General features: G+C 41.6%; 1 protein-coding gene across 2 annotated transcripts in view; it reads right to left on the bottom strand.

Moving 5' to 3' along the window:
- The window catches only part of HMGXB3 (HMG-box containing 3), a 44,788-nt gene that overhangs the window by 10,849 nt on the left and 15,638 nt on the right, over positions 1-18,301 (bottom strand). The window contains exons 7-15 of one of the 2 annotated variants that reach the window (XM_081035183.1): positions 16,309-16,455; positions 16,037-16,212; positions 14,127-14,302; positions 13,893-13,990; positions 11,662-11,760; positions 9,911-10,057; positions 5,484-5,785; positions 4,858-4,985; positions 845-976 (exon numbers count right to left, since the gene is read on the bottom strand). In XM_081035183.1, the coding sequence (XP_080891309.1) occupies positions 845-976; positions 4,858-4,985; positions 5,484-5,785; positions 9,911-10,057; positions 11,662-11,760; positions 13,893-13,990; positions 14,127-14,302; positions 16,037-16,212; positions 16,309-16,455 (1,405 nt within the window). Of the gene's footprint in view, positions 1-844; positions 977-4,857; positions 4,986-5,483; positions 5,786-9,910; positions 10,058-11,661; positions 11,761-13,892; positions 13,991-14,126; positions 14,303-16,036; positions 16,456-18,301 lie in introns of both variants that reach the window. The other variant, XM_081035182.1, reaches the window with a different exon arrangement.

Below are 18,301 nucleotides of genomic sequence, written 5' to 3'. Positions count from 1 at the left end.
ATAGCAATTCTGCAAGATGGCTCCTCCCCTAAGAACACCCAAGAGCACTAACCAACCCAAGGGTCAAAGCACCCTGGCCCTCAAATGCTCAGGTGGCAACCCAGAGAGCAATTCCAATCAGAGTTTTAGCTGCCTGGACTAAGCACCTACTAGGCACTAGATGCTATGCTAAGAGCTTCAAATATATTATCTCATTTAACTCTCCCATCTTTATGAACCAAGAGCTATTATTATCTTCATTTGATAACTGGAGAAACTGAGGCACAGAGAATAACTAGTTCACAATCACATTGCCACTAAGTGGCAGAACCAAGACTCAAACTCAGGCCTGTCTGACTCTAGAACTTTTGCTCTACTCCATTTGACCTCATAGCAGGGAAGGTACAGGGAGACTGGAGTACGTAGGAATGGGATGGAAAAGAACAAACAGAAACAAGTAAGGAAAGCAAGGGGAAAAATAATTTCTAATAGTAAGGAAGGTGATCCCCACCCTCAATTCTCAGCATGAACCTTGGGACTGACAGCAGACCTCCAGAAGCTGTTCATGCAGAATGAGTCTGATTAACATGCAGTAAAGCCAAGTCTACCTATGATCAAAGGATGAGCTTCTACCAGTCAGTTTCAACTCAGGCTGAGGGTCCCTGAATGCACAGACAGCCGTGTGCCTGCCAGAGTTGGTTTGGCCTTGTAAAATGCAAGAGCAGGAGTGTGTGAGGGAGCCAAGAATGTTTCCTTTTCCAAGTATCAGACTTTCACCAAGATGACTATTTCAACAAAGCCCATCACTGAAAATTCCCAGGGAGCTTAGGACTAGAACTGGGAAAGGAAGGAAGCCAACCTTTACCTGTCTGCTCCTGCACTGACTTTAGAAGAGCGCTGATGGACACTCTGGGGTCCTCTCCCAGCTTGATCTGGTTTCGGATTGCAAAAAGCAGGTCCAGACTCACTAGCAGCTTGTTCCCCACATTAAAGAGACCTGCAGGTTAAAAAGAGGCAACAGGGAAATTCACTGTAACATCATCCACAATGGTAAAAAATTGGGAACTAAATATTCAATAGGGGAATAGTTAAACAAATTATGGTACATTCATAAAATAGCAAACTATGCATCATTACAAAGAATAAGGTGGACCTAAATGCTGACGCAAAGTTGTCTATAATACATGAAATGAAAAAAAGCAAGCAATAAAATATATGTATAGAATTTCTTTTATGATAAAAAAAGAAGTATCTCCCTACCATCCATCTCAGTCTTCTTCCTCTACCTCTCATAGCTGCACCATGGGGAAAGGCCTGGAATATCTTTTAGCCCAGGGATGTCTAGGGAATGTGGCAAAGGCTATAAAATCACCCCTATACCAAATGCTGGGATGAAAGATTCAGAGGAATTTAAATGCAGTCAATTTAAAACAAATAAAAGGAGGGTTTACATTTGCACAATACATAATGCATAAATCGGCACAAAACAATATTTTAGAATATGTGTTAAAGAAGGGTATAAAGGAATGGGGAAGGCCTTTCTAAGCATGATACCAAAGGCATTTTGAAGCTATAAAGGAGGTGAAAGCAATGGTTATATAAAAATTAAAACAAAAACAAAAAGCAAAAAAATACCGTGTTCAAAAAAAACTCACAAATTTAAACGACAACAAATAAACTGGGGAAGAACTGTCAATAAAATAACCCAAAGAAGACTAGAAAAAATTCACAAAGGAAAAAAAAAAAACACAAAAAGTTATACAATCTTCCTAATAATCAAAGAAATACAACAAGAAATGACACACCAGTTTTTATCTGTCAAGTTGATAAACTTTATATTAATGTACAAAAAATTCCTAAAGCTAATCAGTGCAAGGTCATTGGGTACAAAATCAATAATAATACCCAACTGTATTTCTATACTAGTATTAAGAAGCTAGAAACTGAGCCATGTCATTTAGCACTGAACAAAATTAAATAGGTATAAATCTAACAAAATATGTGCAGGATTTATATGCTATAAAAACTACAAAACACTGACAAAAGAAATATAAGAATACCTAATAAAACGGAGAGAAAGATGGGACAGCTTAATATTTTTAAGCATGTCAAACTCCCCCAAATTGATCTATAGATTCAATACAATCCCAATTAAAATTCTAGCAGGATTCTGTAGACACTGACAAGCTGATTCTAAAATTTATATGGAAATGTGAAGGAACTAAAATAGATGAAATGATTCAGGCAAGTACAAGGTTGGAAAACTCACCCTACCTAATTATAAGACTTGCCATAAAGCTATAGCAATCAAGACAGAGTGGTAAACAACATAAACAACATAAACCAACGGAAGAGAATAGAATGCAGAAATAGACTGACACGTGTATGACAAATTGATTTCAACAAAGGAATGAAAACAATTCACTGGAGAAAGGACTAACTTTCAACGAAAAGATGTACAACAATTGGACATCCACAGGCAAAAAAATAAACTCAATATGGACCTCACACTTTATACAAAAATTAATTCAAATGGATTACAGACCTAAATGTAAAACATAAAATTATAAAAATTTTAGAATAAAGCACGGGAAAATATTTATGATTTTGCCCCCAGTAAAGACACTTTAGATATAACATCAAATATATAATCCCTAAAAGAAAAAAATTGATGAACTTATCATCAATCATCAATCTTATCATAATTAAGAACTTTTGCTCTATGACATAGTCTGTTAAGAGAGTGAAAAGAGGGCCGGCCCGGTGGCTCAGGTGGTCAGAGCTCCATGCTCCTAACTCCGAAGACTGCCAGTTCGATTCCCACATGGGCCAGTGGGCTCTCAACCACAAGGTTGCCAGTTCAATTCCTTGAGTCCCTCAAGGGATGGTGGGCTGCACCCCCTGCAACTAAAATTGAACGCAGCACCTTGAGCTGAGCTGCCACTGAGCTACCGCTGAGCTCCCGGATGGCTCAGTTGGTTGGAATGTGTCCTCTCAACCACAAAGTTGCCGGTTTCGACTCCAGCAAGGGATGTTGGGCTGCGCCCCCTGCAACTAGCAACTAGCAACTAGCAACTGGCAACGGCAACTGGACCTGGAGCTGAGCTGCGCCCTCCACAACTAAGATTGAAAGGACAACAACTTGACTTTGGAGAAAGTCCTGGAAGTACACACTGTTCTCCAATAAAGTCCTGTTCCCCTCCCCAATAAAATCTTTAATAAAAAAGAAAAGAGAGAGAGTGAAAAGATAAGCCACAGACCCTAAGGAAATATCTGCAAATCACTTATCTGACAAGACGCGTATCCAGAATATATAAAGAACTCTCAAAACTCAACATGAGAACAACCCAATTAATTGGGCAAAAGATGGAACAGATACTTACTTCACCAAAGACAACATATTGATGGCAAATAAATCCAAGAAAAGATGCTCAACCTCACTGGTCATTGAGGAAATACAAATTAAAACCACAACGAGATACCACTACACATACCTATCAGAATGGCTAAAACACACAACACACACGCGCGCACACACACACACACAAGCAATACCATGCTGACAAGTGGAACAAGCCAGAACTCTCAGCCATTGTTGGAGGGAATGCAAAATCGTACAAATACTTAGGTAAATAGTTTGGCAAGGTCTTATAAAATTAAACATATGCTTACTATATGGCCTGGCAACAATCTGACTCTTAGGAATTTACCAAAAACAAATGATAATTTACGTTCACACAAAAGCCTGCACAGGAATGTTTACAGCAGCTCCCTTCATAACTGCCCCAAACTGGTAACAACCCAAACACCCTTCAACTTCAACAAGTGAACAGATAAACAAATTATGGCACTCCACACACTGCAAAACTACTCAACAATAAAAAAGAAAAAATTACTGATAACGATAATATGAATGAATCTGTAAGGCATTAGGTTTAGTAAAGAAGCCAGATTTAAAATGCTACATACTATGACTGGATTTATATGACATTCTAGAAAGATAAAACTATAGAAATGGAGACAGCATCAAAGGGTTGCTAGAAGTTAGGGGTGAGGCATGCATTTGATTACAAAGGAATAGTACAGAGAACATTTGGGGGTGATGGAACAGTTCTGTATATAGCCTGTGATGGCAGTTACACAACTCAGTGCATCTGCCAGAACTCAGAACTACACAGCACTATGTAAATTTAAAAATAAAGTTAAAATTTAAAAATAATTCTCACAATGGTTGGTACATGGTTAATAGTCAATAAATGCTTGATGTTGATAAATGAATAGAGGGGAAACAGGTGAACATAGAGAAATTCCACTTTTGAGCATTTGTGCGAAGGAAATAATTAAGGCTGTACACAAAGATTTAATTATAAAATAGACTCTAAAATGGAGTGCCACATACTTAAAAATGGCCTTATATATCTCCACTTGCTGGCAGAGGAAGATGCTCAGGATATACTGCCCAACTTTAAAAAGCATATTTCAAAATAACATTTAGCACAACATTTGAAAAAAAAGCTATAAACCTATAAATTCTTCCATACTTTCTTATATTCTGTACAAATGAATAACACATCTGGAAGGCCAGAGAGCACAATGTTTTCTAATTATCTAATGGCAGAAGGATTACTGATGATTTTTTGTTTTCTCTTTTCACTTGTGAGCATTTTCTAGTTTTTCCACAATGAAGATCTGTTATTTTAAAAGTAACTTTGTTTAAAGAATCCTAACACTTGAGAGAGAAATGTAATCTTCTGGGGCTGAGAAATTCCCTCTTTCTCAGAAGCCCCAGCACTCAAAGGACCAGAGATATATATGACCCTCAGAGGCTGTTCTCAAACTGCTTTGGGGAGCTCGGAGGGAAGGAAGACTGGAACCTACCTGTATAGATGTCCATGAAGCTATGCAGAGCCAGACAGTGGGGATTCAGACACATCTTTACCTGGGCAGTCACCACCTGCAGCCGGCTGGCTGTCAGCAACCAGCACTCCTGGGGCCCGGCCATGGAGCTAGTGTGCAAAACATCAACAAAAACAGCAAGGATGTCAACCTCCAGGGTCCAGTGATGAACAGCAAAATTCTCAAGACTTCAACACAATAGGAAAATGAAGGTGCTGGAGCTTGCATTCCAAGGTTTTCTAGGCAGATGTTCCGACTTTGTTGGAACCTGGTCTGTGGAATCACCCCCCAAAATTAATATAACTCTCAATTTATTACCCAGTGTAACCAATTCCACTGAACTCCCAAATCCAAGCATTACACTGGGCAGTCCAGACGTAAACTAAATCCTAAATTGGTGATAATCACTTTCAGGCATTTTCAATGGAAATAATGGATAATTACTAATTATTACTTTTATTAATAACTGGCAATTGGACAAGTAAAGGGATCCAAAGAAGAGCAGAGAATAACATCTGCCAACTTGAAAGCTGTTTGAAGAAAAGGGCAATATGGACCAAGTGAGACTGGACAGCTAGGTGCAGGGTAGAACTGAAAGGGCTGCTTACTTTTGTCCCCCTTTGAATAATGGGCTGCTACAGAGAAGGCACTGCGTGGACGGAGACTCATAATAATTCGACCAAGAGGTCTGCTCGATGGTGACTGTCTCCTCACTCACGTTGGACAGGATGAGCCGAGAGGTGTTGAGTTCATGAATCAAGGCGAAGACCTCGGCCAGCTCGGACTCATTCTCAGGAATCTGAAGGACTTTGCGCAGCAGCTGCAGTGTGGACTGGCGCTGGACCTCCCTCTGGGCCGTGCTCAACGGCTCGGTGGCACTCAGCACATCTGGGAGTGGGGAGCTTGCCTCCTGGGAAGAGAGTGGAGGGCACAAATGGGCAGGGCACAGACCTAGCCTCAGGCTGGATCATGAGAGACCGAAGAGCAGAGGGATGGGCCCATGACTGAGAAGTGGCAAACCTGGGCTCCTAACCAGCTCAGCTAATAACTCACTGTGACTCACAGCAGATGCTTTCTCCCTCTGGCGCTCAATTTCTCAATCAATAAAATGAAAGGACTATATGTATAGCCTTTGGTAATAGATTCTAGCGTCAGCTCCCACTCACCACATATGGGGTTTGGAGGGTAACAGACCTGGGTTTCAGTTCTGGATATGCCACCTCACAGCTGTGTATGTGTGACCAAGGCAATTTACTTAATCTTTCTGAGCCTTGAATTTCCTCTACTATGAAATGGAGGATCAAAATACTAGTAATAGCCTAGAGTACTTGTATAGAGTAAACCAGATATTACAAGTAAAGCACTTAGCACAGTGCATGGGATGCAATGAAAATGCATGGTAGTTTCGATATATAAATAAATATCTGCACTGCTTAAAGTGCTTATTTTTAATGCTCTATGGCTTCTAGGTACAAGAGAACTTTACAGATTAGTTAGAGGCTTCTAGGAACAAGGTTCTGAAATGCTCACTAAATACTGGTCCTTCTCACGTAGGTCCCTTTCAGTGGAGGTCCCTCACTGACCCTTTGTACAAATGCAGCCTGAATAACTCCCTCTTGCATGCTCCCAGAGTCCACTCCTTTACTGAAGAATGCACTGTTTCACAGTTGGTAAACAAGTCTTGTCTCTTCAGTGAGTAGCGGGTCCCTGTTTATTTACTCAGTCCCAATACCAGCATGAAGCCAGAGTATACAAAAGATGTGAACTCATATTTGCTGGGCATGTGTACTGCTTTGCATAAGTTATGTGCTTAATAACAAGGTGCTTTCTATTAATTCTGCATACCGATGACAACTTGTCTCACTGTCTGTAATAGTTTGATTACTTATCATTCTCTTCCACTAGACTGTAAGCTCCTCAAGGGAAGGGGCCATGTCCTACTGATCTTTGTATCTCCAAAACCTGACCCATAGTAAACATTCAATATATGGTTGCTAATACAAAGAAAGAAAGAATGAAAAAATGAATGAATGAATGAATGAATGACACAACAACTGAGTTGTTGTGCCCTGGGAGGTGTGTGTTCCATCATGACTATGCTGAACCACAGGCTGGAAGGTCAGCTGGCAGGAATACTATCTTTTGGCTCTGAGCCACAGTTGAAAGATGGGAAAGAATGGAGACTGTTCCAGTCCAGAGATAGTGTCTCAATTACAGCCACTGAAAACAAACTGCAGAGAAAATGTATGGCCACCAGGGGGCTCCAAAGAGCAATACACACGAAGGTCCCTTGGGTTTCTGACTTGTTTTTCCTTTGTCGAAAAAATTTTATTTCTCCCCAAATTTAGGAGATTAAAAGGTGAGGGAAAGTCTGAAGATGAAAGTCTGTTGCCACGCAGCAGCCTACCTGTCTATCTCCTTGCACCTGCCCCTAAAGCAAGGAGAGTCTGTGAGACGGATCCTTTCAGGGACTTTGCTTCACCTTTGTGCTTGCACCTTACGTCTCCCTGTTTGGCCCCAGAAAGATGGCTGGTCAGCCAATGACGGGTACGACTCCCCACGGGGGTGGGGGCAACCTAAGCCAGGCGAAGGCGTGGGGACCAACAGAAGAATCCACGGGGTTCACAGAGGGGGGCACAGCCCCCCCCAAGGAGAGCCTCTGCCTCTGTGGCTGCATTCCTTCCCACAACCTGCATGGGAAGAGATTCAATGATGTGCTCTCCACCTATTCATATGCATAAAGGTTTTGTCCCTGGGGGAAGTACAGACATCCTGACACAGGGTTCTGCTGCCTGCAGGCAAGGGTGATTGGCTTGAATCAGTTTCCTATTATAATGTATGGAATTCACAGATCTTGAGATTGACAAGCTTTATTTTCTTTACTTCCTCACCTAACTAATAAAAGTTATGTGTAGGACCGTTTTTGGGGCTCAGTTCTTGAGGCTGCAGCCCCTTGGCCCAGCTTGCACTCTATTCATAGCTACTGTCTTTTCTGTGCCGCCCTTCGCGCTCCCCAGCGCTCCCCATAAGCTCGTGTAGTGCAGGACCTGACAAAAGTCCTGGGGGTAGGCAGCTACCAGTAAACCAAAGACTGAGCGACCTAAGAGTGGGCTTTGAAATCAATTGGCAAGAGGTCCCTAGACAATTCCTGCCTGACCTGGAAAGTTAAGTCACCTCATCATCCAAAATCTAGAGACTAATATCCATTTCCATGCTGCAAACCATACCAACAGCTATAGGAGAAAGGAATGTTCAGAGTGTCTACCTACGCAGAATGCAATTTCATCCTGTAATTACTGATCAACACACTATTGTGTTGTGTATGCAAACCTCCGGGTTAGAAGATATGGGGCAAACGTGCATACCTGCCCCAAAAGAAATTAGTCTCAGGAAGCTAAAAGGAGTGAAGACAGGGTATGGTCAATGCTAGTGAAGAAAAGCAATTAAACATGGGGAGAATCCAGGAAGAAAGCTCACTGCCAGCAGAGGGCACCGTAGGGAACAAAAGAATATGATGCAAGCTATGGACTTGTGCACATGCCATTTCCGGGGTTTACAGATGCCTTGAAGCTCAATTTGGAGTCTTCTTTAGGGCTCATAGCCCTGAAAATAAAATGTCCAGATCTAACCCACTTCTCTTCCTTGCTTTACTGACGGGGAAGCGAAAACTCAGGAGACGGCAAGCTTCCAGCTCAGGGTTGCTCCCAGTCAGACCTCTCCATTCCTAGGCCGTGTTTTTCTCACTAAGCCACCACTGCCCACACACTTTAGTTCCACTTCCCTTTCTCACAAAGATGACAACCTTAGAACACCATCTCAAACACAGAAACAACCCCGGAGACTAGAAAATGAGATTCATCTGCCAGAAAGTTCCCCTCTCGTACACAAAGAAACCTTGAAGCCTGAAGCAGTTCAGTCCACCTCAGTTCTATCCACTTCCGTTAAGTCTTTCTTCTCACGTAACCTTCTTCTGGGCCTCTCCTTGGCTCAAGGACATTCAGTGGGACCTCACTGACTGAAAACGTAGACTGCCCAGTCTAGCATTAAAGAGCTTGCACGATGTGGCCCTGAGGTGCCTTTCAAGCCTATTTCCATCCTCTTCCCCATTCCCCCTCTCCTCTCACCAAGGGGGACACCACCGACTCCCCGCCTCATCACTTTTCTCATGTTTGTCCCTGAGCACAGCATGCCTCCCCCTCTATCCACATCCTGCCCCTTTCGCAAGGTCCAGCTTGGATCTGGAGTGGCTGGGCTCCCCCTCGGATTCTGACCTGTGCCCCCCTCTTCCCCTACAAGGCAGATCAGTTGACAGTTCTCTAATTACTCTCATCCTAGTCATTCCATTTGCTGTCTCAGATACTGTCACTTTCTGTTCACTTTTTAAAAAACCTCACATGTGGAAAAAAAAAGCAAAAACAACTGACATGTGGAAATTTAGAGGACCTCTGAAAAAGACCAATTTTTCTGGTTCTAATAATAAAACGTGAGCCTCAAGGAGCCAAGTGGAACGTGTCTTACTATCCAAATAGTTTGGTCCAACTTCAGACAGCAGGTTTGCCAAGACTGATAAAAGGAAAGCTTTGTGATTAGCCAAAAGCACTGCAAGGAACTTGAGAAGCAGCGATCTAATCTTGGGGTTGACATTCTCTATTTACCAAAATACTATTTACAGGTCTTCCATCAGGCCTCAGAGCTAAAAAAAAAGATGTAACCCTTCCACCTTCCATCCTGCTCATTTTCTGAATCCTATTTAAGGCCCGTGTTACCATTCTCTTTGGTGAATGAACTCTTGGTTCACTGGGCCAGAAGGTTCTCAGAGATCCACGTATCTGGTCACCCCCCTCACCTTGGCAATGAGGACAAGGAGGCCCAGAGAGACGCAGCCACTTGTCCACGTTCAGAACCTATAACTTGGTTCCAGTCCTGGTGCCCTAACTACTATCATGTACTGAGAAATCCTTTTATTTCTACTAAAACAGGTCTGCTAACAGAGTCCAATCTAAGGCCAAGGGAAGTGTTTGGGGAAGGAACTCACGAGAGCCTTGGTTTTCTCAGTTCGGTCTTTGGCAAGGTTAAAACCACAGCTGGGACAAATCCGCGGTTTATGCCGGTTGGTGTAGACATAGCTACAAGAAGGATTCTTGCACTTTCCCCGGCCTCTTGATGTCGCCAGGCCCAAATCCTAAAAAAGTAAGACCAATGTTCAATTCTTCAAATGTTGAGTGACCCCCGGGCAGAGCCCAGAACCAGGATAACCACCAGCTATTGGTAAATCAGAGAAGAAAGTGTCAACTGCAAAACCAGATTAAGACTAACTTCCAAAAAGCTTTGAAGCAAGTAATCTTTTCTGAAGTAATCTCCTTTCAATCTTAATACAGCCTGTATAATTTTGGCAAGTTATTCCCCAGCTGTGAAACAAGTGAGTTAACTGTCAAAGGCCAGAAATTCAAATCCCTTCAGGGTCCAGGCAACTGGCAGAGTGAAGCAGGCCTGTTCTAATAAACAGTGCTAGAGACTGGTGAACTAAAGATTTCAAGCCCCGTCTAAAGACAAATTGTAACTTCTGAAATACTTAAGCTCAAAGCCCTGGCATCTAGTATCCCATGACAAACTACTGTCTAATCAGCCAAAGAGAGGGTCCTGGGCAGTTTCCACCAGACGGTAACCCTAGTGGCCTCCTGTTGCCGAAGGGAGGGGGTGATGAGAATATGCACGGCATGCAGAAGGTAGTAATTAGATCTTTGGAAAAAGAAATCTGGGCAGATCTCAGGATAACAGACACTTTCTCCTCAAGATCAGGCCAGACGAGGCACTAACCCAATATACTCTGCTGTCTTATTCTCTACTGAATCCCCAGCACAGGCCTGGCGCAGAGGAGGTGCTCAGTAAGTCTTTTTTTGAATGAATGATTCTTTCTTCACCTGTCTTTATCAGATAAGAATTTCTAAACATTTAGCTGTTCTCTCAAAATATATGCATCTTACTCAACTCAGCCAGAGAACCTGTTAAAAGGTATCTGACTAGTTGATAGCTTAAGGATCGATAAAATTAGGAAATGTTAAGAGCGAGAGAAGTCCCAACATACTATCTAAACCAATGCAGCATTTTACAAATGATGAAAACTGAGGACCAGAGAAGGAAAGAGCCTTCCTTGCCCAACGTCACACGGCATGGTGGCAGCAGAGCTGGAGCCACTTTTGGACTAGGTCTTTTGACATCAAGTATTTACTCCACTGTTCCATGCTGCTTACCCTTCAAAAAAAAAAAAAAATGACCCCAGAGTCACACATTTATTTATTGGGATGTTAATAGGTGTTATGTTAAAAATAAAGGGAGGAGGAAGGAAAACCTTGGTGCGACATGCCAGGCTAAACAAAGGAAGTTGCTTTAGTAAAGCACTTCTCCAACCCTTTAACATACTAGTATTGAATGTGACTCTTTTAGGGAGGAAAATGCATTCATTTCCCAAACTTATCTGTGGAGCATATTTTGAGGCTAAAAGGTCCAAACACAGTTGAATGCTAAAGCTGGACTGGCTTCTCACCTCCAACTATTTTACCCTGATTTCAGCTTTATAGATCTCACCTGGGAAAAACAACACGCGGAGCTGATTCACCAAACACCTATCATGTGGATCAGTAATGGGATCTTCAGAATCAGTGCTCTCTCCTTGAAGCTACTCTCCCAACTCCCAACTACCACTCCCCACCCACCTCCGACTCTTACTCGCCCTCACCCACAAAATCAAACCATCTCTGTGTCAACCCATCACTGGACTGCACTTACCAGTGTGACAGTGCAGCTGTACTTGTATGGAGGAAACATATCAGGCTTGACCTCTACAACTTTCAACTGAGACGTCCTGTTGGATGAGCCATTTGGTAGCTGTGAATCAGAACGAATGATTTAGTGTGTTTGAAATTCAATCCCGAGGTCCTGTGACCTGGAAATCGTTTCCCAGGGAACTTGTAGAGCTACGCTCCAAACGAGTCCTCTGGGGTACTAGTCAGCAGCCCACCAAAGGTTGAGTGTCCCTTCTGAGTTCACGGGTTGCCATACTCTTCCGTGCAGTTTCTAACACTGCATATTAGAAACACCATGAATCAGATTTATAACTACTATCAAGTGAGAAGAGCATAGAATAGCTATACATACTACTATGTGGTTGAATAATGTTGGCATAGAAAGAAGTCTGAAAGCTTATTCACTAAAATGCCCCACGGTGAGAAGATAATGATTGTTTCCCCTTTTACCATTATCTAGAAAATTTCAAATGTTCTATATGGAATGCACATATTACTTACATAATTAAAAAAGAAATAAAAGAGGAAAAAAGCCTTCTAAATTAAAAGTACTCTGTAACACTGAATTTAAGTTGATTTTCAGAATATAAGATTTCATGTACTTTACAGGTTTGAGACTAGCAAAAGGGCTTATTTTAACAAATACCAATTTATCAAATCAAAAGGAAACTATTTACAGAGAAGACAGAATTTACACAAATGAAGGGGATTTTAGGGCTGGAAATCTACAAAGTGGTTGAAGCAGACTAATTACCATCCTTCTGTACCCCAAGATCACACATGCACTTTAGTGCTGACACCACATCTGGGTGACAATCAGATAAGCCTTCAAAGTAAAAACTGCCTAATGTTGTTGTGGCAAATTTAGAACTATCAAACAAAGGAAATTACCTGACACAATGCACATGGCAAAGGAGATGGCAGACCAATTTTCCTGTTCCAATTTGGTCCATGACAGTGTTTTCAAACTACAAGGCACAATCCACTGAAGGGCTGTGAAATTAATTTAATGGGCTGAAACTAACACTTTGAAAACAGAAATGGAAAATACCAAAGTGACTGCATATAATAAGGGCATGGCTTCATTAAACTTTTACTGTGTAGATCTATGTGTATGTTTCCTGGGTTGTGATGTAAAAATGTTTCCAATTGAGGGTCATGGTCATAAAAAATGGTCTGGTAAAATCACCGATTGAAGGAATTTAGATCATAACTATTCTAGCTATGTATGGCAAAAGAACTTAAAAAAAAAACAACCAAAAAACAAAACAAAAAAAACACCTAAGAATAAATGTGCTTGAATACATGGAATTTTGGCATCAGAGAAATCTTTAATAGCTGTATCGTTAAACTAAATTAAGTGTACTGGCTACAAGCCAGGACATGGAGTAACAGCTATGTTTTTTGGTTTAATAAATGATATTAAAAAATAAACACACACCAATGCAGGTAAGGACTAGAAGGCTAAATGAGCATACACCAAACAGGTAACCGTAATTAGTTCTGGGTGGCAGGATCACAAGGAACTTATTTTCCTTCTGCCTTACCTGAATTTTCTATATTTTCTAAACAACCATGCATTCATTTATTTTTAAAGGAAGGAAAAGAGACATGACAACTAAATTCAATATCTAACCTAAGACTGGACCCGATATTGGAGTGAGAAAACGCTATAAAAGACCTAACAGGGGAAACACTGACAAAATCAGAATACAAACGATAAAGTACTGCATCAATGTTTCAGTAACAGAACATCCCTATTCTTAGGACATACACACTGAACCATTAAGGAGTAAAAGGCCATGGGGCTTACCCTTAAATCGTGTCTATTTTATACATACACACATGCACATATATGGGCACACTATAAAGCAAAAATAACATAACTAATATGTTATCAATAGGTGACTCCGGGTAATGAGTGCATGGATGCTCTTTGTTTTTGCCAATTTTCACTCTTGCAACTGTTTTTCTAAGTTTTAAAATATTTCTAAATGAAAAGTTTAAAACCATGCATCTGTTTTGTAACAAGAAAATAAATTAGTTAAAAAGTAGATAACTCATTCATGCTGAACCTCCTCCTAGAGGCCCACCAGTGAAAGAATGAGGGTTTGGTATTTTAGCCTAGGCTTTGGAACACTGAATGGAAGCCCTGTTCTTGGAGCAGCCAGCCCCCACAGAGAGCTCCCCTGCTGGGAAGGGAATGGGTCTTACCTTCACCTCACCAGTGCTGGATGGCTGTTGGATGGGCTGGCCCAGCTGCTTCAGCGTGCTTGGCTTCAGGCCACAAGTCCTCACAGAGGGAGTCTTATCTGAGACAACCAGGAGCCAAACTAGTAACTTAAGTGTATTCAGTCTCCCTACATCTCTCATTGTCATTCTCAACTCCCAACTCCTGGCCCCTTCCCATTAGATAGCCCCTTCTCCCGGGTCTGTCCCAGCTCTTACCGCTCAGGGGAAAGGCCTGCCTGGCCCTGGGCAGTCCCATGCTGCTGCCTCGGCCCACATTAGCTGGGGCTGGGAGAATTGCCCTCATGGGTCTTGCTGCAGCCAGTAATGAAGGCCTCCCCCGTGCTCTGCCTTTAAGCTCTGGGGCTCTGGGCCCAGGGGTGAGCAGGTCAACTCTGAAAAAAAAAAACACCAAGAAGGGAAATCTAGAAATTCTAGACCAAGGGGAAGAAAACCAAAGTGCAATGTCTAAATAGCACTTTATTGGAGGGATAGTGTAGTGGTTAAACTGTCAGGCTTTAGACAGATAGGGTTCAAATGAAACCTTTAAGGAACTGTGTGGCCCTGAGCAAGTAATTTCGCTCGTCTGTTAACCTCAAGTTCCTAAAATGTAAAATGGGATATAATTACATATACTTCAGGGGGGTCATTATGAAGGTAAAAAAGTGCAAAACGGTACCTACAGTATGAAACACCAATAGCTATTGTAGTTATAACATTTAATCTGCCTCTAATTAGAGCAAGTACTTAAAATGTTATCAGTCTCCTACATGAGGGCAGCTTAGAGACCCAGGAGAACAAAGTCTACAGTTTTTTTTCATCTTTGTAGTTCCCATGAGCAGAGCATACGCCATAGAAGGCCTCAGTACACATGTGTGAAAGTGATTCACTTGCTCAAAATAAAAGGTCTAAAGTACAAAGCTTCATTCTCTAAGGCTACAGAACAATCTCCAAGTATACTGTTAAAAAAACACAAGATGTAGAAATACTTCTACAAGATATACAAATGCTATGCTACCATTTGTGTAAAAAAAAAAGGTAGAAAAAAGTATATACATGTGTATATGCTTAGAATTATTCCTAGAAACACAGGAATTTGGGACTATTGTCTCTGGGAAATGGAAATGGATGACTGAAGATGGGTCAGAAGGGAGATTTTTTTTCAGTGTACATTCCTTATACCTTATGAGTTTTAACCACGTGAATATATTTCCTATTTTACAATAGAAATTTTTAAATAATATAAAACAGAATTTCGAAACCTTGGCAGTATTAACATTTGGAGCTAACAAATGTTTGTCGTTGGGGCCATAGTGTATACTGCAGGATACTTACAGCATCCCTGGCCTCTACCCACTAGATGCTGGTAGTACCCCCCGTCCTCCACAACCCAGTTTTAACAACCAAAAATGTCTCTAAATATTGCCACAATGTCCTGTGGGGGCAAAATTGTGCCCCATTGAGCACCACTGATATAAACAAATAAGGGCCTTCAGTTACAAGACCACAATTGCCTCTGGGAAGGGGGTACATGGAGAATCCAGTTAAGCCTTTAAAGGGGGAAAAATAGCCCAGATTTAAGGACCTTCTCCTATCTGCAAGGTACACAATCTTTTCCAGTCTGCATGGTCCGGCACTGAGGATGTGATTGTTTCAATACCCAACCCAAGATTGTTCCGAGGCGAGAACTGAAGACAAAGAGGCCTGAAGTGACTATGCACATGGTCAGATGGAAGCCAGGGGCAGAGGCGCAACCAGAAATGAATTCTCTGGCCACCGAAACAGGAATCTTTCTAAGGTTAGACTTAGTAAGACTTCTTTTTCTAAATCTACCTTTAGGATTGAATACTAGTTTATAATATTGCCCACAGCCTCTACCAGCAAGACCCTGATAACTGTTTTAGGGAGAATGACAGAGAAGTCTAAGGAACCTGACAGCAAGGCATGGACAGCAGAGTATAGGAGGAAGGGGAAATCATTCCATGTCTCTAGGCCTTGGTTTCTGTATCTCTAAAACTGGAGCATTAATGGCTCTGCTGCCTCTCAGGAATGCTGTAAAGACATGGGACCAAACAACCCTGAGGCATTTCCCAAGCTGCTACTCTAAATGCAATCCCACAGTGGTTTACCCTGTAGGCTTTTTAGGAGCAGGGAGCGGATTGGAGGTGCTGGTCCCTTTGACTGGTGGTGGTATGTCTGGTCCAGGACTGTCATTCTCAGCTGTCCTCAGAGAGACCTCAGGCTGCACCCCACTCTTGACCACCGGCGTCTTAGTGATTGCAGTACCACGATTCCCAGGCGATTCCTTGACCAAAATATGGGTATCTGAGACGACCACTTCTTCCCACTCATTCTCCTCACCCACTTCTCCTGGAGGAGCGACACTTAAGAGCTGGCTTACAGCTTCCGAGTTCTCCAGAGTCAGTTTGGAGGAGTTTTCCTTAGAGGAATTTTGCTCAGTGGTAACAGGCGGCTGATTTCTTTTAACCATGGAGCCTTTCGAGGAGACACCAGAAGCCAATTCCACTTTGACTTTGGCTGGTTTTTCCTAAAAAAAAAAAAAAAAAAAAAAAAAAAATGAATACCTTATATGTATAAGGCATTTTACAGCTGACAACACATTCACAAACATTTGGTCCTCATGACAATAATGTATGGGTAACAGGTAAGGAAGATGAGGTGCAGAGAGAGGAATGAGGCTAACTTAAAGCCCCATGTATAAAACGGGCCTGCATCTAAGTCTTCTGACTCGAGGTCCCTTTCACTACAGTATTCAATGCTTGAGTTAGGATAAAGCTGTTCTCCTCACAAATTTCTTATTGTGGCTTTACGTTTTCTTTAGGTTTCAGCAAACACTGGCATTTCTTACCTTGACCTTTGATTGTTCAAAGCCTACTTCTCTATGTCCAGAAAGAGGCTGACCTACTGCCATATTGGGCCTAGAAGTCCTAAGTTGTTTATTTTGGTGGTCCCTTTATGAGATTCAGTTAATTCCAATGTGGTCACAATTTCACAGGGACAGACTCAAAGCTTCCAACTCAGTTGGGGAAAATGCTATCACTTTTCCCAGATTCTTTCAGGTGAGTCTTAAAGCAGACTTACACATATGCCAAACTTCTCACTGTGTCAAATTAACTCACACATATTAATTATGTGCTGGAAAATATTCAAACTCACTAAAAACACCAGCTGCTATCTGAGACCTACTTAAAAAAAATTTTTGTTGCCTTAGCTTTTATCCAAACAGCACTGCTGTGGAAACATAGTATTATTTATATATACACATACTTGTATACACACATACATTTATGTATATACACATACTCAAAAAAACTTTTTAAAATAGTGTTTGTCTCCAGGATAGGCCTCAGAAAGGTTTTGTTCTTTCATGTGTATAGTGAAAGGCACTTTAAACTAGGAGACATAAAACATAAAAGCTGGGTTCAATCTAGGCTTAGCTTCACTCCTAATTATTTAAGTGACCCAAGGTAAGCTTCATCTGAACACTCATTTTCCCATTATGAAATAAGAGAGAGTTAGGCTCTCAGCGTTTGTCAACAGCAGCAAGATGGCCTTTTGAGTGACCCAATTCTTCACGGTGCAGGACCCCCCATCCCATCTACGGCTGTCATTAAATGTCAGTATTATCTCCCAGTCACTGACTATCAAAACCCCCTTACCTTTCCAAAGCCTCCCAGGCAGCATGCTGCCTCTAGTTAAGAACCAGTATAGACGATCTTTAAGAAATCTCCAGTAAAGTATTCTCAGATTCTAAAAGCCAGTAGCCCATAAAGATGAGTAAATATATAGAGGAAAATACCAAACAACAACAACAACAACAACAAAAACAGGGCTTATTGACTGCTAAAGAGGGAAACATCAGCTGAAAAACCAGAGACAAGTTAAACTAAACCCGAGATGAAATCTTTGAGCAAAACACTGCCCACTTATGTAGGCTATTTTAGACAAAAATCCTTTGTAGGAAGACAAGATAATTTAAGCAATCAGAGCAGAAACTCTAGCTGGTGATGTCACATTTCCTTAACTCAGCCTACCCTTTTTAGATGTCACCTTTCTTTCAAGATAGAAGGCAAATACTACCAATGCCCACTCAGAGAGCCTTCAATTACCCGTGAAGGAGCCCTGAGCTAAAGAGCCTCATATACCAACTTTTGTTCCATCCTACTCACTGGGAACTGTGCAACTTTCTTGGCTAATTTTAGCCAGTATGAACTCTAGAACAATACAAGAAAAAGTGAGTCATTTCCTGACTGGCATGGACATATCTGGAGCTTTTAGAAACTATTTATACTTGCTTCAAAAATCAGTACTCAAGAAATATTTTAAGATTCTGCAGCTAAACAGCCTAGCAATGCCTGAAAAGTGTGGTTTAG

The sequence above is a fragment of the Rhinolophus hipposideros genome (genome assembly GCF_964194185.1).
Source record: "Rhinolophus hipposideros genome assembly, chromosome: 23".
Taxonomy (NCBI): Eukaryota; Metazoa; Chordata; class Mammalia; order Chiroptera; family Rhinolophidae; genus Rhinolophus; species Rhinolophus hipposideros.
The sequence above is the reverse complement of the archived record's forward strand: the minus strand, read 5'-3'. Positions and strand labels throughout refer to the sequence as shown.